Raw genomic sequence first — 24,364 nt, 5'->3', positions numbered from 1 at the left:
GCCCAGCTACAAACTGCCATCTTGGTGTTTCGCAGGCAGGGTGAGACGTCAATGTGTGTGCTATCCATCAGGAGGACGATAAAATGGGCATCCCGTCTACCAGCATGACTTGGTGGATGTTAAAGATCCCACGATGTCCTTTGTGAAGAGTCGGTGAACTCTTTCTGCCCCCATGACAAAGTTCCTGCTCTAACCTAAAGAGGGCACTGCATCAGCAGCACCAGTGTGCCCCTGCAAGAACTGATGCAAACCCGCAGCCACATGCTGCACACAAATGATGACGATGGTGAGTCTTTCAGATGTTCCTTTTTTTAACTCTTAAGAATCTACTTCTAGGCGTTCAGCTTTACATTTGTAAGGGGCATAAAATAACTTCAGATAACACGAGTTATCAATTATCAGAATATGATCCAAACAGCTGAGAAATGAAAACTCCTTCAGCTCAGGAAGCATCATCTTCACCATGTCCATAAAAGGTTAAACACAAGGGAATGTGCTCCATGTGAGCTCCATGACCATGCTGGAATTTTTCACACTTGGAAGTTCTCTGCAATGTGCAACAGTGAAGGAAGACGACGACCATATGGTATTAGGTTCCATCCGCAGAAGCAACCAACTCTTCCGGACCGTGCCATGTATCAAAACATTAGAGTCTTGCTGTGTTTGTTTAAATGTGTGTGCCCACCTTTCTGGGCCGGTTGGACTGGTTTCGGTCAGTTGAAGGGGTCAGGAATCAAACTTAACACGAGCCAGCTCAAAGGTAATTGCACTACTTCCACACAGTCCTGTTTGACCGATGCTTTCCTGGAGTCCTGGGAGTGGTTGGTTTTGCCTCATGCACAGCACGACGGTGATTCTTGTATGTATATTACAAAAAGGATACTTTGCTTTTCAAGGTATTCTTCAGCGTTGAGCAAACACATCTCCAATTGGAGCCGAAATCTTTGAAGGATGTCTATGTAGCCACTGTAGGAAATCACTCTTAATAGCCTCGTTTGTCAAAAACAACTTGCCTCCAAGGTGTTCTTCAACGTGGATGTCCTTGATAAGCAATCATCGCCATACTGCGCAGCCAATCACCTGTAAATTTCAATGGGCTTGATGTTTTTGTTGAGCCAAAGTCTCCTAATTATTTCCTGATTCACCCTTCTTAAAAGGCTTGCTTGTACTCCACGTCTGCGTCCAAAGAGGCCTCCTGGGACAGAGCTTGTCAACTTTACCTCCTTAGAGGTTTACACATCCCGTGGAACTTGCTCACAAAGTAGGCCTGACTTCTGAATAAAACAGGGCTGGCAAGATGGCCTGACATCAATGCACGCTCTCCTCTGAGCCGTCTCACCTGAGTTTGAACCTACAAACTGTCTGCCCGGTTTCTCGCAGGCATGGTGAGGCATCGATGTGTGCGCCATACCTCGGATTAAACTGGGAGTCTCGCCTGCACGCATCAGTTGGTGGACGTTAAAGATTCCATCACATCCGAAATCGTTAAAGACCCAGTTAAAGGCTCTTCACAAAGAGTAGGCGAGCTATCGCCGGCACCCTGTGGCCAAATTCCAAATTCCAGCCCTGACATACAGAGGGCGTTGCATCAGCAGCACAGCAACTCCTTCAGCTAATGATGCTACTCGCAGCCTTGTGCTGCATACAAAATAAGTAGTTAAATAAAAAAACTGCCATCTTCGCTGTGACAAAAGCATCAGTCACGGAAGGTTTTGGTTGAAACACTTTGCATATAATGAAAAATATTCTTCCGAACCCATTCAAAACTTGAGAGCTTGAAGACCTCATCAGATTACAGCGAGTAGACAATGCGTGAAGAAGAGTAAGTAATTATGGGTGATGTATGCACTGGAAGCAATTCATTTGGATGCTTGATGAATAAATGCTCGGATGGTCTGACTGGCTCGGTCGACTTGGATGTGAACGCTACTTTAAACACAGCTATTTGTTATCACACTTTCCACTTTCTTGATTTTAAGCACATGCATTAAAGCAGGAAACATGATTATGGTTATTTGTTACCAACACTTGGGGAAATAGGGGGGGAGGTGGAGGAGGGTAGGGATCATTTACCATGTCCCATTGGCTGGGATTGGAGATCAACGGAGCACGTATGAGACTCTCCCAATTTTTTTCCCCAAAGACAGCTGCTAGGCCTGATGTTTGAGTGTCCATACCAAAATGTAAAAGCCACAATGAAGACCCCACACTGAGCAGCCATGGGAATTGAAGTCATACAAGACATTACTCACTCCACCATCCAGCCGTTCATTGGTTCCCTAACAAGATGATTCATTTCCAAATATAACTGCCTTGTATATACAAAAGTTCAGGTCAGATTTGAACCATCTTTGTATTCTAAGTCTCACTTCACTATCATCATTAATGAATTCCTATTGCACTGGGATTTAGTTTTGAATTCTTCCCCCTGGTTTGGCTTCATTTCCCATCGCACGTGAAGCCAAAAGTGGCGTTGAGCAATTGGTCTGTCTGTCTGTCGACAGACGTCAGTTTGTGATCGAGGAACAACTTAATATAAATTGACTGTTATATATTTTGAACACAAATAGAAAAACGAACCTGCAGTTTCGCAGTACTTTTGCCCTGAATTTGTCCTGATCGTGCATGTAGAGAAGTAAGATTGAGATTTTCTCTCTTTCTCTTTCTCTGTCTCTGTCACAGGAAAGTCACTCTTTTTAAGGACGTTATAAAGAACAAAAACAGACACAAAGAACTAATGTAATGTGTTAAATAAGGTGGTGCAAAAAACGCTGCATCAATGGTGGTAAACTTCTGTAAAGAAAATTTTTCTACATCCTTTAAAATCATTATTGGTTCACAAGCGCCTGTCAGAGTGACCACTATATTCGTTATGTCTGTCTGTCCAGAGCATAACTCCGTGGACTTTGATCCGATCTTGATGAAACTTGGTTATGTGTTCGATATCAATGTCTAGTTGTGTTTTCCTGGATGAGGGCGTGCTATGCCCATTGTGGGCGGAGCCACGCCCCAAAAAGTTAGCCATTTTTAGGGGGTAGTCAGATTAAAAATCTATCTTCTCCTCGGAAATTTACTGAATGGAATTGGTTCTTCAGTATTTGAATAGCAAAATGAATTATCTAAAACTTGTCATTGTCCTATTTTTCATTTTCGTTCCAAGGTCAAGGTCACAAAGTCAAAAACTTAGAAAATTGTAAATGTTGACATAAAAATCATATGACCGCCCAAACTTTGAGAGCTACGATGACAATATTTTTTTATGCATAATTTTGAGGTCATTCCCCGCCTAAAGTCTTGAAACCATTTTGCTCTATCTCGAACACCTTGCCCGTGGCGCCCCCTTCGAGTTTGTTTTTACGCTGATTTCATCAAAGTATGGAGAATCCGAGGAGTGCGAAATGCCATAAAGCCTATATGACGTTGTATTGTTCCTGGAATGTTCCAGAGGAAGTTTTGCACCAAAGGTCATAATCCTTGACCTTTGACCCTTAAAGGCCACAAAGGTCAAATTTTCAAAGTCGTGGGAATTGAACCGGGTTTTCGACCTTCTTCGGCAAACTAACTCCAAAAAGCTATAGCACGTATCCTGTTTCCTTATTTTAATGTCCACAACATTGTTTTGTGACCTTTAAAGGTTATGCAAAGGTCAAATTTTGAAAGTTGTTGAACAAAACCGGGTTTTCAACATTTTGCCGCTAATAACCAGTCACTCGTACCACATCATGTTGATCATTTTTATAACTTGGTCAAACATTATCACATTGTCTCATCCTTGACTTCTGAAACAATCTACCTCGTCAAATACCGCTCGTGAACCATCGTCGTCTTCAGACTTGTTTTATTTAAATTGAATTATATACTTGAACACAAATCACCTTCTTAGCACTTTCGAAATCCTTCCGTTTAGCAATACTTGGACAAAATATTACGGCATTTTACGTCATCACGATCAATCAGATTTTCCACTTGCAGACCCCGCTCATGTCCTTGTTTTGCAAGATTGCACGGAGTAAGGTATTCTGTGAACTCTCTAGTTAGTGAGATGCAACTGTGCCACCGATGCAGTGCCCCTGCACATTAGGGGAAGAATTTGTAATTTATTCAGGTTGCCGGTGATAACTCGCCTACTCTTTGTGAAAGACAACGTGGGATCTTCAACGTCCATCAACTAATGCTGGCTGACGGACGCACAGCTAAACATCTCTCCAAGGCGCGGCAACGATGCAACCATGCAACGCTTGGCCTGGGACACACCAAGTTAAGAGCAACTCGGCAAGACAGCTCAAAGGCAAGTACGCTGCCTCTGATCCATCCTGATGGACTTCTCCACTATAAGAACTAGAAAGAAAAGTTTATTATCAGGTAATGATGTCAATACTACGTTGCTAGTACTTCGGAAGGAAGCTTGAGAAACGGCATCAATGATCCCTTGGATCACGAGATAAAGGGTATTGGGAAAATTGGAAAAGATGGCGACTTTTATGATGACTTGGAAAGAAGAAACAACACCGTGAAGTGGCCGTTTCAGTGATTTACCATCAGACAACGAGCCAAGCATTAAATGAAATGGTATCATGCTACATACTACATCATGCTATAAACTAACAACACCACACCAAAAGGTACTCGCACTTTATTTTAAGGACGAATAGAATATTTTATGGCTTTGGCTTGAATTGCAACAACTTTTCTAATCCTTCGTCAAAATACGACCATCGGCAAACTCAAAAGTGTTTGTTTACAGATTCATGAATGATAATGAAGGAGCACAAAGAAAGCATGGAATGAAAGGGGGGAGCGAGGGGTGAGGGTGGAAAGGAGGGTGGGTGGAATGAAGCAGTTATAACGAGAAGAAATTCATGACAGTTTTCGCCACACCCTGACACAAAAACCTGGCAGTGACAAGCGGGAAACTGCAAAAAGTTATTTATAACACCAAAATTTACGGTGCGCCCATTAACGTGCAAAATAGCTTTGGATCGAGTTATCAATGAGAAGACAACCATCACCACAATAACTTTGCTTTGCATGCCAAGCATATCAGCATGATCAGGTGATTGGTTTTATTTGGTTATAGGCTAACCAATGATCGTACATGAATTTTGCTCCAATGTGAAACCTGCCCCCACTCCCTCTGCACTTGCCCAGGCATGTGCTCAATATATACATATATGGACATAATATATACAAGGAAAGAATCCTCCGAGTCTCACTGCTGCCCAGAGCCGGCAGGCTTTCATCGTGTAGGATAAGAGAGTCGGGGGGGGGGGGGGAATCACTTTTAATTAAAAATATATGTAAACATGTATAAAGACCAAAAGCTCTTGGAGATTCTGCGGTAGATGATGAGCTGCAGTTGCACGTGCCTGTCTCGATCTGAGATTTTATACACGTGAGGCTTTTCATCAGACGTCGATCCGATACTGCTGCTGGGGCGAAGGGTTGTACTTCATAGAAATGACACCGCTTAAAACGGGTCTACGACTCACTCTCATTCTAATCCAAAGATATGCGATGATACAAATGATGACAATCAATTTCATGCAAGGTGGTTTAAAGCACCGGGCACTGGTTCCGCGATGGCACGAAGAGCATGTTGGCAACCAGAGAGGAAACTGGAGAGAGAGAAAGACAACGTGAGCACAGGTGGAGGGGAGTGAGAGAGGGAGTGGTAGACTGAATTCCTACGTCCAGGTCACGACCACATTACCGTCGTTGATGCATGGCACGGTGTAATCGCGCGAGAAGGCAGGAAAGGCATTATCGTCGTTACCATACATCAGGCCAGCCTTACAAATGGAAATGACAGCCTCGCTCCGTGTTCCAAACTTAACTGTCATGTCCTTGGGCCGGGGGGAGGGTTGGAGACCGAAGAGACGGGTGGTGAGAGAAAATGGCCAACTGACTGGGATTGCGCTCACAAACGTATAATTGACGATAACTCATGTGGTCTGGTATGGGATCGATCAATTGTTCTAGATCTGCAAATGGTATTGGTCTGAGAGCCGACTTAAGAAGAAGAAATGGTATCAACGGGAGCCATGAAATTAGCCCCATAAGACCCCTCAATGGTTCAAACGATTTCGGTAAAATGGTCTGAGCGTGTCAATGTGGTGATCATGAAGAAGTGGGAGGCCGAAGTGAACCAGTTTGGCTCAAACTGAAATCTAACGTATGATACGAGACATTTTAATTCCACTCAGTCACAAGCAAGACACTTCTGCTTTTATGGAAGAGCACCTGGTAGACGACGATTGTGTAATGTGAATCACGAGAATGAAAATGCATCCGCACGTTAAGGAACTCACAAGCTCATGATGTTACTACTTTGGGAAAATGGCTCCCCAAGCCACATCAAACGCCAGCTGGTCCCTAATTTTGCAGCGCTTGTCTAATTACCGCAATTATGGATTAATTGCCATTAATTATTCACTTATGAGATTTCGGGCTAATCAGCAGGGTCGCATGTGCCATCATGCCAGGGTAGTTGCCCCCTACAAAAACTGCCAACCTTCAGGTCTTAGGTATGGGGTCTAAGGTTTGACATGCCATGGAGATAATACATCCCTTTAGCCCGCATACATCAACGATTACTATTATTACGACTACTACTACCACTACTACGAGTAATTCTTCTTGAATGGCCCCAATGAATCCCATCTTCTTGTGGAGTCGTCCAAGAGGGTTGCTTGGACCAAATAGTCTGAACCGGCTAGCCAGGCCACCGTGGGCTATTTAACGTCCACAAACTAATGCTAGCAGATGGGACACCCGGCTCAACGTCAATCCGTGGGACAACATACTTGCTGATGCATCGCCCCTTTTGTGAAACACCAAAACGATGGTTTTTAACTCGGGTAGGGAATCAAACCTCGACGAGACAGGTCAAAGGTCAGCGTGCTACCTCTGGACCATCCTGTTGTTTATGGTGCCTAAAATTTAGGCGATTATAGGAAAAGTTTAAACTCAAGTGAGAGCTTCATTAAGAACAGGAAACAAGTGAAAATGCAATAATTTCTTCATTTTTGGATTTCAACACAACACTCCGCAGAAACATTCGATTGAAGCAACAGTAAATGAGTGTATGATTGCTACGAAGTTTGAAAATTCTTGATGGAAGGCTTTTGCAATCTTCATTTTTTATTAATTTTTTAAAAAAAATCATTTGGCATTTGGTGTTGTGAAGCAAAACAACGGTTTATAGCACAAAGAGCCAATTTATCTAAGGGCCGCTCAAGAGTAGACTGTAACCTGATATATTATCACCATCTGAGTAGAAAATGTTCTTGATGTCATTTCATCCAAAATATCAACAACTCACAGCAATCCTCTCAATTGCTACAAATTGCAAAACAAGGCAGATGAAGGAATGAAACGAGAAACTTTTCCAAGCAGATAAAGCCACAGCTCAACCACCAATTGCCAGCTGATTTGAAGAGCAGGACACTGGCTGACTACACTCGGGTGGCCATCAGCCTGCGAGCAAAGAAGACCTGAGCAAGTGGCGAAGCGGGTACAGGGGTCCACCTACGTATCACATATGAGAAAGAAATGGAGGAAGAAAGTAGATTTTAGTAAGTGCAAGGAAGTGGACAGTACGAGAGAAAAGAGAGGATAGGGGGTTGGAGAGGAGGGAAGAATAAATAAAAGGCAGCGAAAGGTTGCAAGAGTTGAGAGTAAAAGGAAAGGGAACCAAAAATCGTTTTTGTAACATAATAAGTAGATGCCCCCTTCCCATCCCCAAGGGCAAGAAAATAACCAATCACGTTGCCTCACTCTACCCCACCTCTGCTTCATCATCCCCCTCCCCAAACAATGCCTTTCCAAGTCCCCATATCTCTCGGCCGATGACTTGCGCTCGCTCTTGGGCCGACAGTGCGCACGAGGCGAGTCAAGGTTGAGCCATGGAGATAAATGGAAACGCAACGGCGGACAATTTAACGCTGGCACTGCGCCCCGTAATTACTCGCATTATTATGCGCCGTGCGGCCCCATCCCAGCACAGGAGTGAACAGCGGCACACCCGGCCTGCTGGGGACGGAGCTAGGCAAGCCGCAGGCCAGAGGGCATCGAGAGGGATGTCAATTCCATTTGACGATCTTTATTCCAATATCAAATTTCACCATTTGACAATTTGCTACCACGAGTCCAAACGTCAGTTATTCCACCTTGATGCGGTTCATCAAAATCCTGTTTTCACCACCGTGGTGGAGCATCCAATCGGCAATCAAAGAAAAGCTATGGGTCGAAATGGAATTCAAGCGCAGCACGGAAAAGGAGATGAACCACCTGCAATACAAATTGAGATGCAGAGAATCTTTTATCATAACAAAGGCAATTCACTTGTATGAATCGGACAATTAAACCAAAAGATGGCAAGGCTCAGGACAAGCCGGTCTCATTTCTCACCTGGCCAATTCTCGTTTACCGTTTGCATAGACCAAATATTTCCCTCAACTTCTCTCAATAATGTCACGCCGTGGCATAGACCATAAACAAACGGCTTGGAATATACATCGCTGTGTTTCAAATTGGACTTGCATCCCATTCATTTCACCGCATCGCTCCGTCTTTGCGAGACACGAGCAGGGCGGTGCAAAGACAGAGGCAGAAATGAAAACCATTTTCGATTACTCTCCCTTTCCGCAAAAATGCAATTAGGGATCAAGCAGATAGAAGCCTCCGTCACCGTGGCTATTAATTCTGCATCGTAATTGCACTTCTTCGGGTGGCGGGAGCCGGTGCAAGGTCCCGTGACCGGTGACTATGCCGATGCTCCCTTCTCGTTCGTCTGAACCATCATCAAATGCCCTGCCATTACCACAAATGTGTTCTCCACTCACAATGAAAGTTATAGACTTTTAACAAAACCAGATAGCTAGCCGTATAAACAATAGCAAGGGAGGTGCAAGATGGCCAACTAACATTTGGAAGATCCAAACATGGACAGAATTGAGCAATGCCTTGGACAGAGTGATGAAAGTTGTGGTTTGCTCATCTTGTAAATGTTTACAGCAAACCCCACATTGTGTTTGCCAGTAATGCATACCAAGTGTCAGCATTTGAAGGCCCGAATAACTCAAGTTTACATTTTCTTGCTTGAGGAAGTTGACTCAATGTGCAAGGTCACACTACACCATAGCTGCGAAGTTCCATTTGGTACCTTTAACGAAACTGTAGCAGCATCCTGCATACTTTCCTGAGGTCTATCGATTTATTGCATTTATAAGCATTTGTAGAAAATATGGGGATTATGTTACAAAATATATACAACTGAGGATAGGAGGAGAAGCAAGGAGGATTGGGGTGGGATGAGGTGGTGGAAGAGGAGGGAGGGAGGAATGGGAACGGAGGATTGGGAGGGAGGAGCAAGGGAAGGTGTAAGGGGGAGGTGGGGATTGTCAAAATCAGGACTTGTTCCCACGTCGAGAGAACACTCCATTTTAAATCCACAAATGTATAACGCATCCCCTTCATGTATTATGTGTGCAATGTATTACATTTGCCTCGGACACCATTAAAAACAAAGTCAAACGAGAAGGGCACTCGGAAGAGCACATAGCTCCGCCATGTAATGCCTGATCAACGAGAACATATCGGGACCAACACATTTTTGAACTATCATGCAAAATATCGTTTTTGACCCTATCTCTCAACGGTGAAAGAATCACTTTATAAATAAAATAATTCTTGTATCTGGATCCGTATCTTTACCAAAATCTAATCAGTTTTTCCTTGTCAGACACCCAATCTGCCCACCGAATTTCATCCAAATCGATCCACAACTTTTTGAGATATCCTGCACACAAACAAACAGACAAACAGACCGAGAGGGGTGAAAACATAACCTCCTTCACCTTTGGTGGCGGAGGTAATAAAACCTCATTCAAACCTACAATTTCCTCCTTACAGATTCAAAGCAGCACAAGGGGTATGATACACTAATTAGTTTGTGTTTTTACCAATAGATGCACGTTCACATCCACTTTATGGTATGGGACAAACAGTTCCAACGCCCAAGGGACCACACAATAAAAAATTTTTAAAATAATAATTCAGTAACAAAACAGTCACAAACTGCCACATGTTGGCCAAAGCAGCAATTCGTGAGAAGCGAAGGCAAATTCAATCTTTGGTTTGCAAGCTGGAGCAAAATAACCTAAAAGAATAAAATAATCCCAGTGCTAAAACTGGTTTCCAATTTAATTTCATTAGAAGAGCTAGAAATGTTTACCCGACTCTAATCGACCCAAGGCGCTTCACTTACTCGGCCAAAAGTCAGTTCCTCCCAGACTGTTCAGTCGGTTACACATTTAACGAGTGGAAACGTAAACGGAACAAAGCAACAAATAAACAAAATGGATAAATCTACACAGATAGAACAAATAAGGCGTCTAAGGGGGGAGAGAGAGAAAGAGAAAGAGAAAGAGAAAGAGAAAGAGAAAGAGAAAGAGAAAGAGAAAGAGAAAGAGAAAGAGAAAGAGAAAGAGAAAGAGAAAGAGAAAGAGAAAGAGAAAGAGAGAAAGAGAGAGAGAGAGAGAGAGAGAGAGAGAGAGAGAGAGAGAGAGAGAGAGAGAGAGAGAGAGAGAGAGAGAGAGAGAGAGAGAGAGAGAGAGAGAGAGAGAGAGAGAGAGAGAGAGAAAGGTGAGACTGAAACCGCCTTACCCCCGACTCCAGCCATTCCTCCCCATAGCCTCATCCATTTCTCAAGCATTCCCGAGCAATGTCCTCACCGAGGTGGCATGTGCGGAATTCCATGCTACTTGTGCATCGTGCGCCATAGCTTGTGGATTTTGAAGAAGGGAAGTCATGCCTGAGGCTCAGTCCGAGATTTGAGACAAGAAGAAAGAATGAAAAATCCTGATGGGCCAGTATGGAACCAGTGTTTAAAACTAGTGTCTTTTATTGGAAGAGCAGGACTGGAATCTCACATCCGGAAAACTTTGCCACCACGTCTGCACCTCCAAGGAATAGGCCTAGTCCTGACCGCAAAATGATGGCGTGAAAGAAAATTGTGTTCAACTGATGTTTTTCAGACAAAACTCTCATACTTGGTTTAGAAAACTTTCTCGCACACGAATATCGACGTCCCGATGCTCAACACCCCACGTCGACTGCGTGAAACAAACGTAAAACAAGAAACACAAATGTTCAGTACTTTTACTCTTCTATTCAACGAGAAACCGTTTCTCCTTTTCGGACACAAAAGCCGCTGTTGCTGAACTTCACCGTCTCTCCAAACCAGAGGTGGCGCCACTTATGCTTGGGTAAGTCGATATTGCTTGAACCGCAGGCCCATTCCGCCAGTGCAGACCCAATTTGGCCGTTGCAACCTGCTTCAGCGATTTATGAATACATGTATTGCCATTTACACAGGATTCCTTGTCACAGGTGGTGGAGTGTTGCAGTAGTGACCCGCTCCTCCAAAAGCATCACCAGCTAAATAAGAGTTAAATAAGGCGGTACAAACAAGTTAATGGATAAATGTAGTCTGTCGAAAGCGCGTGCACATTCACACTACTCTACAAAAATGGCGTCACGGGGAAATCACCACGTTCAACTCAGTCCCCCTCCTCTTACCCCAAGCAACCGCCGAGTGCAATTAAAAGCCTCGAGAAGACTGCAGCAATTACGAGCACGAAAGCCTGTCCCAGAGTCGACGCAATTTGCGAGAGGGGGTGCGACGGTGCTGGGTTACTCAAGATTCCCCTGGGAGATGCGAGTCGACACCGCCCTGCAGTGTTGATCCGAAGCACTTTTCCTGCTGCTGTGTTCTGGGTTTATTTTTTTTTTAAGCACAGGTTCCAAACGAGAGGGTCACGACATGCAAGGAGTCACAACGCAATGTGTCTGATAAAAGGAACGACATTCTATGCGAAAAATATGCACCATTACACTTCAAGCAGGGAATGCTGTGAGTGTGTGTGTAATTTATGTCAATCGATACATTTTCGTAGGTCTGGCAAGACGTCTCAGAGGTAGTGCACTCGCCTTTGAGCTGTCTAGTCTGAGTTAGATTCTCGACCTCACTACAAACTGTCGCCTTGGTGCTTCACAGGCAGGGAGTTGCATCAAAACTTTGCTGTCCATCGGACGTCTGTTCGGATTTGGTGCCGATGGATGTGAAAGATCGCCATGGTACCGGTGATTGTGTGCCAGCACCTTGGCCAAAATCTAAATTCCTGCCTTGACACCCAGAAAAAAATGGGAAGGCAATGGCAAACCACCCAATGCCGTACACACATGCCGCGAGACTCCTTCAGCGGCGTGGAACCTGCTTTCAGGCAGACCACCGAAGACAGATACATTTTGTTGCCGAAGGCACTTCCAACACAGCTGTAGTGGCAGACCAGACACTAATTAAACAGAATTCGTACCAAGGATCATTGGTCTGCAATGCAAGTTTCCACGACTCCTCAAGCACATCCTGAATGAGTCGCAACACAGCAGCTCCTGCAATATATTCACTACACCTTAATTACATTGAAAAAACGGCTAATTAAGAGCATTACTGCGCAGACCCATTTTTTGCACTTAGTTAAGCACACTGTGGCTGCGTCCTTTTCACTAATTATGCCTTGTTGACAACTCACATCTGCAGTTGTGTGAGTGAGTGCAAGAGTCTGCAAGCAACGTGGTGTGCTCCCATGTTTGCATCAAAACGCACCTCGTAGCAAATACCGTTGTGATCATAATCCCGTCTGTAAGATTATTTCATTACCCTGACTCCTGCATCCCGACCCATCATCAGATCTGCCCGCAACACGACCGATCATCGGGTATGCCCGCACCGCTGATCGACGGCAAACTAAACGCACATGCACACTCGATGGAGTTTCATCCCTACTGTATGTTGCAAAATGTGAGCCGTGTTCCCCAGCGAAAAAGCACTAATTTGAGGAACGTGCAGCTCACACTACAGACAGAGATGCTGTATGGTTGAGGTCACACGCATTAATTTTCATTCGACAATATGCCCCGAGTATGAAGAGCTGGAGAAGGCGAGCAGTCAAATTTTCAAGGACAGAGCACAAAATCCATCTGCACTTGATCAATGCTCCTTGTGCTTGTACACGATAAAAAAAAAAATCTTGCATCGAAAGAAGATGCAAATACAAAAACCTTGTGTGTTCACCGTGAGGTGCAAAGCCGTGGACTTCTGACGGACACGGACATAAAAAGCAGTCACAGAAACGACCACCCCGTGTGAATGGGGATTGGCAGGGCGTGGATTCATGGCCATTCCTAACCGTCCACTGCACAACATTCCTGAGCGTCTGCTGCCTGCCACAACCCCCCTCTCGACATCCACAATGTAAACTTTCTTTATGTATGGATTGAGGAACGATTTTGGAAGAATCGCCACCACATTTTTACGTCTACATAGTCATTAAATGTGCAAAAAAAAGTTGGTTATAGTTGGGAAGAACCGAATTCAAAAATGGAGGCACCACCAACTGCACAGCAGGCCTGGTTCGGGTATGATGTTTAGGTATCGTTATCAGCGACGGATCACCGATAAAGATCACTCGGTGGTCAAAATGCACGACCCGAGACTTGTCTGCGAGGTAGTTATACTCGGTGGTACCTCCATTTTTTAAAGTCATCATCAAACACCACAAATTACAAGACAGCTGCAGCACAGTAATAGTAACGATTGCAGTTGTCACTTGAAAGCGCATCCGAGTCACCACCGAAGCGATATGGCAGCTGCCATCATTATGTTCCCAGAAACAGATAGAGAAGGTGGGCGGATTCAGACCATCAACCATACAGTGCCATCGAGCAGTGCAGGCCGCAAATGCAGCAATCACAAAAAGACAAAAGCCGTTCTTGAGAATCCAACAGTTTTGACTTCAAGGGAACCCCCCCGCTCGTGTCCAGGACGAGCAATCGGGTCTTTCCAGCGGTCTCTGCATCCTTCGTACCCGAAAGTCGACAAATGGGACTTGGGACGCCAAACACTGGCATCCTGACACCATGCAGCCGAGACAGAATGGTAGCAATGCAATAATGGTTCTTAATCCCAGCAGGGTGTGACACACACACACACACACACACACACACACACACACACACACACACACACACACACACACACACACACACACACACACACACACACACACACACTCGTACGACTTGGTGTGATTGCAGTCGGTAAGTGAAGGCCCAAAACAAGCACCAAGGTATACGTATTGTACACGTGTGTACACTAGAATCATGCCGTACGCAGAGCAGCGACTGCATTGGAACGTCACTACAACATGTGAAAGCCAAGACACATGTGCACGACAGAGTTTTATAACCAATTCAACCAAATTATCATTACTAAAATATTGCAACATTATTGTTGTTGTTCTTCTTGTTATTATTATTATTATTATTAGAGGTAACACAGAGAGATTCAAGTTTGTTACATGTAATATTACTCAAAAGTCGAGGGATGCAGTCAGGTCAAGGGTTGACACCCGATCATGCCGAATTTCTCCCACCCCCTGTTTCCAACTCTTCATCCTCACAACCACCCCCACCCCCCCCTTCACCTTCACTACCGCCCCCTCCACCCTCACGCCCTCCATCTTCTACTCCTGCCCACGGCCTAGAGCGCCGATGCCTTCACGCTTCACTTGGCAATTTGTCCGCAATACAGGCCATACTCCAAGCACCCCCCCCCCCCAACCACAACCACAACCTTTCCTCCCAGCCTTTAAGTACTTCAACCCCTTTTATCAGAGCAGCAAATTTCAGGGGGAAATAGAACAGGGAAGGGATTGGGAGGACAAACAGAGCGGGAAAGGCTGCCGGTGGTGGAGACTGGCCTGGAGCCTCACAAAAGGCACCGCGGGGATAAATCTCCGCCACGTCAAAGCCTTTTGTTCACAAAGAATTGGTGGCGATGCCAGCAGGGATGTATCTCCGTGAGTTTGGGGCGGATCGGGCATCCAAGGACGCGTTGACAACGGAGGGAGACTTTGGGGGGGGGGGGAATTGGAACAAAGAGAGGAAAAGAGGAGAAAGAAAGAGAGTGGAAACAAAACAAGCCCAAAAACCTGAAAAATCAATAAAATCAGAGCAAAAGATGCGGCATGCCGGAGGTTCGTCGTGTATTTCGAACTCGTACGATCAAAGTTGATCTTTGTGTCCATCCTCGAGTGGAGGACCCTGGGATATCGTGGAATGGAGATGGACATCTGTGCGGAATTATCATTCCTGGCGTACTTTAGACGCCACTCGAACGTGACGTGCAGCACTCACGCGTCGGACACGCACACGGCTTTGAAACAAGGTGGAAACAATGCGACGTGTCCGAGGGTGTCCGTCACGCGACATTCGGACACGACGACTGACGGACGGACAAGCGGGGGGCCGGTCCAAATTCTTCGAGCTCACGCGACCCTTGAACACCCCAAAGTTTGATGGTCTCTCTGGACATCTCCTAAAGGAGTCGGGGGGGACTGATAGTAAAATAATAATAATAATAATAATAATCATCATCATCATTATTGGTAAACAATTTAACTAGTACCGGTCAACGTAACTAGCGATGCTTTCGGATCATTTATCAAAAAGCAAATGTGTCATTCATTTATTTATTTATTTATTTTATAACGATGCCCCGATGCCATCACGAAGCGCCGAGCCGTTCATTTCCACGAGTCAGTGGGCATCGCGAAGTTGCCGAGAAGCTCGTGGTACGTAACACGAGTTGAGGTTACGAGACGTTACAACTCGCACCTATGGTGGTTATGGTTGTGGTGGCGAGGGGGGCGGGGCTAACAGAATTCGGGCTGGCAAGGGGAGGGGCGAAAGGGGTTTACGAGTCAGGGGCTCGGGAGCGGTGGACGCGGAAAGTTTGTGTTCCCGGACGCGCTGGGAAATGAAAAGTGAAACGCGACGAGTTTCCATCAAAATGGCGAGCGCGGTCGATGCGCGGCAAGGACGGGGCGGCGATCGCGTGGACTCCCCTCCCTTCACGGACCCTCACCTGTCTTCTCCTTGATCTCACACAGCACCGAGAAGAGCGCGGGCTTCATCCGGTGGCAGTTGAGGCCGTGCTTTCTGCAAATACACAGCGACAAGAGTATAACGGCAATGACCGCGGGAATAACAATAGTAATAATGATGATGACGATGATGATGTGAGGAGAGAGTTTGAGCGTGCGCGGGTTGATGCGCGATGTACGCACTCGGGTCTCTCTCTCTCTCTCTCTCGATCCTCTCAGATTCTCACACACGCTCCAGCATTCGCCGTAAAATGGCGGCGATGGAGACGCCAAGACGTGCAAGCACCCGGCGCGTTACTCTCTCCCTCACTCTCACCCGCCCACCACAGCTCTCCCTCTCACACACTCCCTCTCTCTCTCTCTCTCCCTCAACCCGTCCGTACCTCGCCTGCGCCTCGTCCAGGCTCTGGTCCGTGATGGTCATGATCTGCTGTAGGATATCTCCGATGTCCTGCTTACGCCCCTCGCCATCGGGCCCGTCCTGTGTGCCGCCACCTCCGCCGACGTGCGCGTGCATGGACAGGACGCCCGGCACGCCCGCGTGCGCCGCCATGCCCAGGGCCGCGTGCGGCTGCATGAGGCGCGGCTGCTCGTCCATGGCGCGCGCCGCGTCCGCCAAGCGAGCGCGAGGGGGGCTCGAGACGCGGGGACAGGGGATGGAGCGAAGGGGGGGAGGAGGGCAGGCTGGAGGGGTGGGAGGAAAACGTTTGAGAGAGAGAGAGAGGGAGAAGGAGAAGGAGAGAGAGAGCGAGAAGGAGAGAGAGAGCGATGCTGCAGCAATGCTGCTGGTGTGCACACAAGGAAGTGGCTCCTCCTGCGGTCCGCTCGAGCTCGGGGGTCCACCCTACCCCTCCGGGCTGCACGTGTCACGCACACCTCCACTCACGTACACACGCGGCCATTAATCGATGGGTATAAACGGGGACAGATTGGATCTCGTGCGTTGATTTAACGTAACTCCAGGATATTCACGGTTCCTCCAGCAATTCACTCGATCTTCTACCTGGAGACGTCCACCTGCGGACCCTCCCGGGAAGACGACGCCGTGTGTCCGATGCGTGACGCGCCCCCAGTCCTCGGTGATTTGTTGTACAATCCACCGGTACGCATTTAAGTAGACGGATATTAATATATGTGGACCGAACTCTTCCTCCTCTCCCTCAAGGGTCCGTACTTGGACCGTGGCCACCAACGAGACGGCAAAGTCTCCGAGAGGAAGGTCGTCGAAGGAAAACGCGACCCGCACGAAGCGACCTGAGGATGGTCCGAGTGGTGGAAATGCCAGGACGTTCACAGAGGGACGTGTGTGTGTGTGGTGTACTTGGAGGGGGTGGAGATTGGAAGGAGGGAGAGAGGAAGAGAGGAGGAGGAGGAGGAGGACGACGACGAGGGGTGAGCTCCGCCCGCAAAGACCTACACCAACACGAGTCTCGCGCTGGCAATGCACCTAGCCCGAACGCCTGGTGTACCGCTTCTCGTGGCGCGTCATCAGTGATGGGTCGCCCTCGCACCCTTTCCAGGTGAGTTCACTCTCCGGTCTTACAGGACTCTCCGTACTATATGGTAATGCGGGGCTAGTGTAGGTCATGTAGGTCACGCTCTCCCAAGAAGCCGAGGCTTAAGGTGCCAGTTGTGCGGTGGCGTTACCGGGTTCGAATCCCGAGCGGTCGGATCCGATCGAGTCGTGACGTCAGCGTCCCCCACGCGAGTCTCTTCCAAACACGCGACTCTCGCCTCGTGCTCCGGTACAGTACCGGGTAGTGCGTTTACCGGCAAGTCGAGGCAAGACCGAAAACCTCGGCGTTAAAAGACGTCATTAAAACGTACACTGTGCGACTCACAAGGTGACGGGTCGTTCACACAAACGAGACGATCACCTTCCAAACGGACTTGGATTCGTACCTGAGTTCGCAGGTGCACGTCTGTCGGCACTTGCATCTCGTGGCACCATGTGGTGCGGTTTCATAGTTCGATTCCAGCGCCTGCACGTCGACCTGGACCCTCTTTCTCCGGGTCCTCAAAGAGCACGGCCGGCGTCCGGCCACAAGCACGGCGCGCGAGATCGACATTCGCACAAATGACGTCACTAATCGTTCGCGACAATGACGTCACAATTCGTCGTCAATAACAATTGGCATTGTTATTATTTTTTTAACCGTCACAGCCGCTCTGTTGGCGGTTTTTCGTGTGTTTTTTTTTTAAGTCTCTGCAACAACAAAGCGTTGTGGTTTACACGAATTACAACCACAGCTAATCAATTGTATTGTTTTAATCCAAAGGTTCATTTTTTATTTTTTTTAAACGTTTATTGGCAAATTTGCTTGTCCGTTCATATCAGAGCACAAAGTTTACCGGGGAGAGGTGTGGGGGTTCGCAGGTGGGGGGTTCAGGAGGAAGGGGTGTCAGGAGTACCAGGGTTCGAACCATCTCTCCATCAAATGGTCTCCCTCCGAGACGGTCAAACTGTATCTTTGTCTCACACAAAGGACCCTCTCACGCATATTTAGAGGGTTTCCCTTGAATGGGCGCTTTCCATACATTCGCTATGGTAATGCGGCGCCGATTATGCAAATTCAATACAATTTTCTCTCTGTTTGCGTGTACAGATAGTGGGAAATATTAAGCAGGGTACATACATCCACGAGATGACAGGAGGGGGCTCAGAGGCATAAACCCCCCCTCTTCCCCCCTCCAAGTGTTTGATATTTACGAGCACCATTGCTGAAGGTCACGGTTCCGCAGGCGGCATAAATTACTGAAAATTATCAGGGCTGCGAATCCGTTTCCCCCTTAATGTCCCTCGCTCGCTCCGTGCCTGCGGGCGGTCGCTTCTCGCCCTCCAGGCAAATGGGAACCCCGCAACACGGGTTTGTTTTGGCTACCGTGTACCAACCGGGGGTCACGACGCGTTTAGGGTAACGCGAATTGAACGAGCTGCCGTGTACCTGTGCACCTGCCTGCAACTGTGAGTACCGGAGTTAATGGGTCGAAACTCACGATGCTGAAAACGGTCATCAGCCCTCCCAGAATGGTCCTTCGCGGAGATGCTTTTGCAAATAGGCACACGTGACTTGAAAATACTCTTAGCCCCTTATTAAGGTGTTCGTCCATATTGGCCGAGAGTGATCTTTCACGTGCGTTACCTGAGCGACCTTTTGCAGGTACGTGCTGTACCATGAGTACTTTCGTTCCGTTCGGTCACAATAAACGGTGTCGGGGTCTTCCAGAATGTCTAAAAAAAAGATGTTGTCGTTTCATATGCAGCCTTTGCCTGATGGTTGCATCATTTTCTGAAATCAGCACGGGCTGCTGTGCTGCTGATGCAGGGCCCCTGTTACCGGTAAGCTGGTACTCATTTTGCCGACCTCGGAAGGATGACAGGCTGAGTCAACCCACCTGGTGTTACTTCAACGGTTAGACCCAAGCTTGAAACTCAAGACCCTAAGATCTTAAGCCAGCCACCTTAACCGTCAATCCAACACAAGGCTGTTCTAAAAAGAGATATAACATACTTGTAACACAAGTGGGTTGGTCTAGAGTGGGGCAATGTTGGTTTGGCATGTCTGAGCTACTGTGTAGATAGATCTGATGTGGGTTATATACGGACCAGCCTAGAGCCGGCGGGTGAGAGCTGGCTTTATGTAGGGCAAGCTAGTGCAGGTTAATGTATGCCGGATTCGAGTAAGCAATTGCAGGTTAGGCTAGTGTGGACTATTTAAAGTTGGTCTAGTGTGAGCAATTATTGTACATTGCGCTCCTGTGGACTAATGTAGGTCGGGCAGGCAAGGTCAGGTTAATGTAGGTCAGGCTATAGTAGGCCTGGCAGGGATAGTGCAGGCTATTGAAGATTGGGCGTGCTCTAGTCTGGGTTATTCCTAAATCGGGCTAATATGGGCGATTGTAGATTACGCGACAGCAGACTATATGTAGGATGGGGGAGTGCAGGTTAGTGAAGGTCAGGCGAGAGTGGGTTGCAGCAGGTCAAGTGGGTTCGAGCAGGCCACTGAATATTGGACCGAGATGAGGAATCGTAGGTTGGTCTAATGTAGGTCTGGCTAGAGTGTGCTATATGTACGGCAAGCAAGAGCAGGTTGTACGTAGGAGGACTAGTACAGGATATGATATTTGAGGTGAGGCTCCTGCGGACGACTACAAGTCAGGGGAGGGGGTTAGTGCAGGCTGTTGTAGGTCTCATGGACTCATTCGGGTGAGTGCAGGTCGGGCTTTTGTGGGCTATTGTAGGTCATGCTAGATTGCTAGCACGGGCTATTGTAGGTTAGGTTCATGCATGCTATTATAGGTGGGACTAGTTCGAGCTATGGTCAATAATGCTAGTGTGAGCAACTGTAACCTTGGCTAATGTGGGCCGGGCTAGTGCAGGCAGGCGACTGGAGTTCAGAATATTGCGGGCTCTTGTAGGATGGGTTGGCATGAGCTATTGTAGGTCATGCTTGATTGGGTTATTGCAGGTTGGGCTGTTGCAGGCTCCAGGCAAAATTACTGGATTATCGTTTTGCTTTCGACTATTTTACTACACTTCTGAGAAAGGGATGTCGTCCCACAGGGAATTACCATAGACCACGAACTGAAGTGAGCAACGGGCCATGAATTGTATAGAGTGGAAGTATTGTTTTGATTACATGCTCCTGAGGTTGCATACCTATTAACAGTTTGCTATGGTTGTGAATACTCGTGAAGACATTGATTACTGTGAATGTTCAATACTTGTCTACCGCTGCTCAATCTGGACTTGTATAATTGACTCGACTCAACCGCATGATTGTGTGTACCTCGTTCTGTAATTTTCTGCCGGTGTAAGTTTGGCTGTAAAAGGACCCCTATGTTGATAATGTATGCATAACTGTACAATGTGTCTTACTCATTGCATACTCCTCACTTTCACTTACTCCCACCTTCTCCTGACATCCTTTCCCTTCTCTGTGCACACCTCTCTTTCTGAAATCTACGCTCGACATGCTATTGACTGCGGCATGCCGGTCGGCTCGAACTGTGATCGGCCACGGTCGGTGGACTCGAGATGCGGTCGACCCCTGCCATCTGGCTGTACGTGCGATCAACCGTGGCCGGTCGGCTCGACATGCGTTTGACCGTGGCTGGCTGGATCTACACACCATCGACCCTGGCAGGCTGACTTGACATGCCGTCAACTCCGGCAGGCCGACTCAAGACAGTCAACCCCAGCAAGCTGGCTCTACACGCTGTTGACCCAAGCAGGCCAACTAAGCACATGGTTTACACTGGCCGGCAGGTTCTGCACGTGATCAACCCCGGGCCATCGAGCTCCACATGCGGTCGTTCCTGGCCGGTTGGCTCTACATGCGGTCAACCATCGCCGGCCAGTTCTACATGCGGTCAATCCCGGCCAGCCAGCTCTACATAGTCGACCCTGGCTGGCGGGCTCTACATGGGGTCAACCCTGACCGACTGACTTTACATGGGGATGACCCCGGCTGGCTGGCTCGAAATGAAGATGACTCCAGTCAGCCAGCAAAATGTGTCATCAACTCCAACCGGCCAGCTCAATGGGTGATCGACCCAGGGAGGCCGGATCTTCACGCGATCAACCCCAGCCAGTCAGCTCTACATGCAGTCAACCCTGTCTATGCGGATCTACATGCGGTTGAACCCGTTATGGCAGTCTCTAAACATGGTCAACCTCAGCTGTCAGGCTCTAAGTGGAGTTGGCCACAGAAGTGAGGCTCGACATGCGGGCGACAGTGGATGGCCGGCCATATATGCAGTCCACTGTGGCCAGCCAGTTCTCCATGTCGTCGACCCTGGCAAGCCGGCTCAACATGCGGTCGACCCCAGCCGATAGACTTCACATGCAGCCGACCGTGGCTGGCCAGCTATACATGGGGTCATTTACAGTCAGTCGGCGACACACATGTTCCTCCCTATCTGTCCGGCTCCACCTGAGTTTAACCACGGCCAGCCTGCTCTACACGTGGTCAACCCCAGCGGCTGGCTCTGTACACTTTTGACCTCTGCCAGCCAGCTCTAACCACGATCAACCCCAGCCAGTTGGCTCTCAAGGCGGTTAACCATGGCCTTCTGGCTATACATGTGCTCGACCCCGGCCGTCCAGCAATACATGCGGTTGACCCCAGCTGTTTGGCTCTGCATGCGGTCGATCCCGGCTGGCCAGCTCTACATGAGGTCAACCCCGGTGAGCCGGCTATAACTGATTGACCTCAGCTATCTGGCCCAACATGCGGTCAAATGTGTCCAGCCACGTCAACATGCTGTCAACCCCATCCAGCTAGCTCAACATGTGGTCGGCCGCTGTCAGCTGGCTGTACATGCAGTCGACCACAGTCAGTCATCTCTTAATGCGGTCAGCCGCTGTCAGCTGGCTGTACATGCAGTCGACCACAGTCAGTCATCTCTTAATGCGGTCGACCCTGGCCAGCCAGCTCTGCACACAGTTGATCCCCATCCTGACCAGTTAAACCCTGGCCAGCCGGCCAGACATGGTCTAGCGCATTTTGAACCAGCCGGCCAGGGTCTCCCAAATGTAGAGCCAGTCAGCCATGATCAATTGCAGTTAAAGCCGGCTGGCCATGGTCGACAGTGTGCAGAGCCGACCTGCTGGGGCCAACCACATGCAGAGCCGGGGACAACCACATGCAGATTTGGCTGGCTGGGGTTGACTCTGGTTAGAGCCAGCCGGCAGGCGTCAAAAGCGTGCAAAGCCGGCCGACACAAGTTGACGTCATTCAGAGCTGACCGCCTCGGTTGACCACGTGCAGAGCCAGCCAGCCTGCTATAACTGTGATTGACCCTGGCTATCTGGCTCAACATGCTGTCAACTGCATCCAGCCGGCTCAACATGCCGTCAACCGCATCCAGCGAGCCCAACATGCTGTCGGCTGCTGCCGACCCCTGCTGGCCGGCTCTAACTGCGATAGACAGTGGCTGTCTGGCTCTACATTTGGTTGACCCTGGCGGGCTGATTCAAAATGCGCTAGACCATGTCCGGCTGGCTATACCTGCGGTCAAACGCGTCGGGCCGGCTCTACACACGGTCCTCCCAGGCCGGCCAGCTCTCCACGTGGTCCACCCAGACCGGCTGGTTATAAACGTTGTCGACCCCGGCTGGCCTGCTCTTCACTCCGTCAACACCTGCCGGCCCACTCTCAATGCTGTTGATACTGGCAGCGCAAGCTCTAAATGTTCTTCAATCACGGTGGGCTGGCTGTACTGTGCCTTCAGAAAGTATTCACACCTCTTGACTTTTGTCACATTTCGTTGTGCTCCAGCCTGAATTTAAAATGGATTAAATTAAAAAAAATTGTCACCAATCAACACAAAATACCCCATAATGTGAAAGTGAAAACATATTTTTCGGAATATTTTTTTACCAATTTATTGAAAATGAAATCCAGAAATATCTAATTTACACAAGTATTCAGTCCCCTGAGTCAATACTTTGTGGAAGCACCTTTTGCAGTACAGCTTTCTTTTTACATTCATTGATTACATTACATTCATTGATTACAGTGATTACAGCTTCGAGGCTTGTTGAATATGTCTGTATCAAACTTTGCACATCTGGATTTGGGGATTTTCTCCCATTCTTCTTTGCAGATTTTCACAAGCTCTGTCAATTAGGATGGGGAGCGTCGGTGAACAGCAATCTTCAAGTCGTTCCACAGATTCCCAATGGGTTTCAAATCTGGGCTTTGGCTCAGCCACTCAAAGACTTTCATGTTCTTGTTCTGAAGCCATTCCAGTGTTTCCTGGGCTGTGTGCTTGCGGTCATTGACCTGTTGGAATGTAAATCTTCACCGAAGTCTCAGGTCTTTTGCACTCTGAAGCAGGTTTTCTTCAAGGATTTGCCTGCATTTGGCTCCATTCATTGTTCCCTATATCCTTTCAAGTCTCCCTGTCCCTGCAGCTAAAAAGCATCCCCATAACATGATGCTGCCACCACCATGCTACACGGTCGGGATGGTGTTAGATTGGTGATGAGCTGTGCTCGGTTTCCGTCAGACGTAGCGCTTTGCATTCAGGCCAAAGAGTTCAATTTTCATCTCATCAGGCCACAGAATATTTTGCATCATGCTCTTAGGGTCGTTCACATGCCTTTTGGCAAACTCCAGGTGTGCTGTCATGTGTCTTTTTCTCAGGAATGGCTTCCGTCTGGCTACTCTCACGTAAAACCTACATTTGTGAAATGCAGCAGAGACTGTTGCCCTCTAGCAGATTTTCCCATCTCAGCCAAGGAACCCTGTAGTGGTCATTGGGTTCTTGGTCACCTCCCTGATCAAGGTGCTTCTTGCCTGGTTGCTCAGTTTGGTTGGACAGCCAGCTCTAGGAATAGTCTGGGGAGT

The 24,364-nt window shown here is 47.9% G+C and overlaps 2 protein-coding genes across 11 annotated transcripts in view; one reads left to right on the top strand and one right to left on the bottom strand.

Moving 5' to 3' along the window:
- The window catches only part of LOC147013371 (pre-B-cell leukemia transcription factor 1-like), an 80,127-nt gene extending 62,098 nt beyond the window's left edge, over positions 1-18,029 (bottom strand). For 2 of the 4 annotated variants that reach the window (XM_085855130.1, XM_085855133.1), the window contains exons 1-2: positions 16,391-16,668; positions 15,989-16,062 (exon numbers count right to left, since the gene is read on the bottom strand). In XM_085855130.1, the coding sequence (XP_085711256.1) occupies positions 15,989-16,062; positions 16,391-16,605 (289 nt within the window). In that variant the 5' untranslated portion in view covers positions 16,606-16,668. Of the gene's footprint in view, positions 1-15,988; positions 16,063-16,190; positions 16,316-16,390; positions 16,669-17,909 lie in introns of those variants that run through there. The other 2 variants (XM_085855132.1, XM_085855134.1) reach the window with 2 other exon arrangements.
- LOC147013370 (protein GVQW3-like) overlaps positions 17,347-24,364 on the top strand; it is a 39,395-nt gene continuing 32,377 nt past the window's right edge. For 2 of the 7 annotated variants that reach the window (XR_015051301.1, XM_085855137.1), the window contains exon 1: positions 17,347-17,527. The gene's annotated coding sequence lies outside the window, so the exon portion shown is untranslated. Of the gene's footprint in view, positions 17,528-18,055; positions 20,598-24,364 lie in introns of those variants that run through there. The other 5 variants (XM_085855138.1, XM_085855139.1, XM_085855140.1 and 2 more) reach the window with 4 other exon arrangements.

Source organism: Eptatretus burgeri, chromosome 14 (genome assembly GCF_056783735.1).
Source record: "Eptatretus burgeri isolate ZD-2024b chromosome 14, Ebu_testis_v1, whole genome shotgun sequence".
In the NCBI taxonomy this organism is placed as follows: Eukaryota; Metazoa; Chordata; class Myxini; order Myxiniformes; family Myxinidae; genus Eptatretus; species Eptatretus burgeri.
The sequence above is the reverse complement of the archived record's forward strand: the minus strand, read 5'-3'. Positions and strand labels throughout refer to the sequence as shown.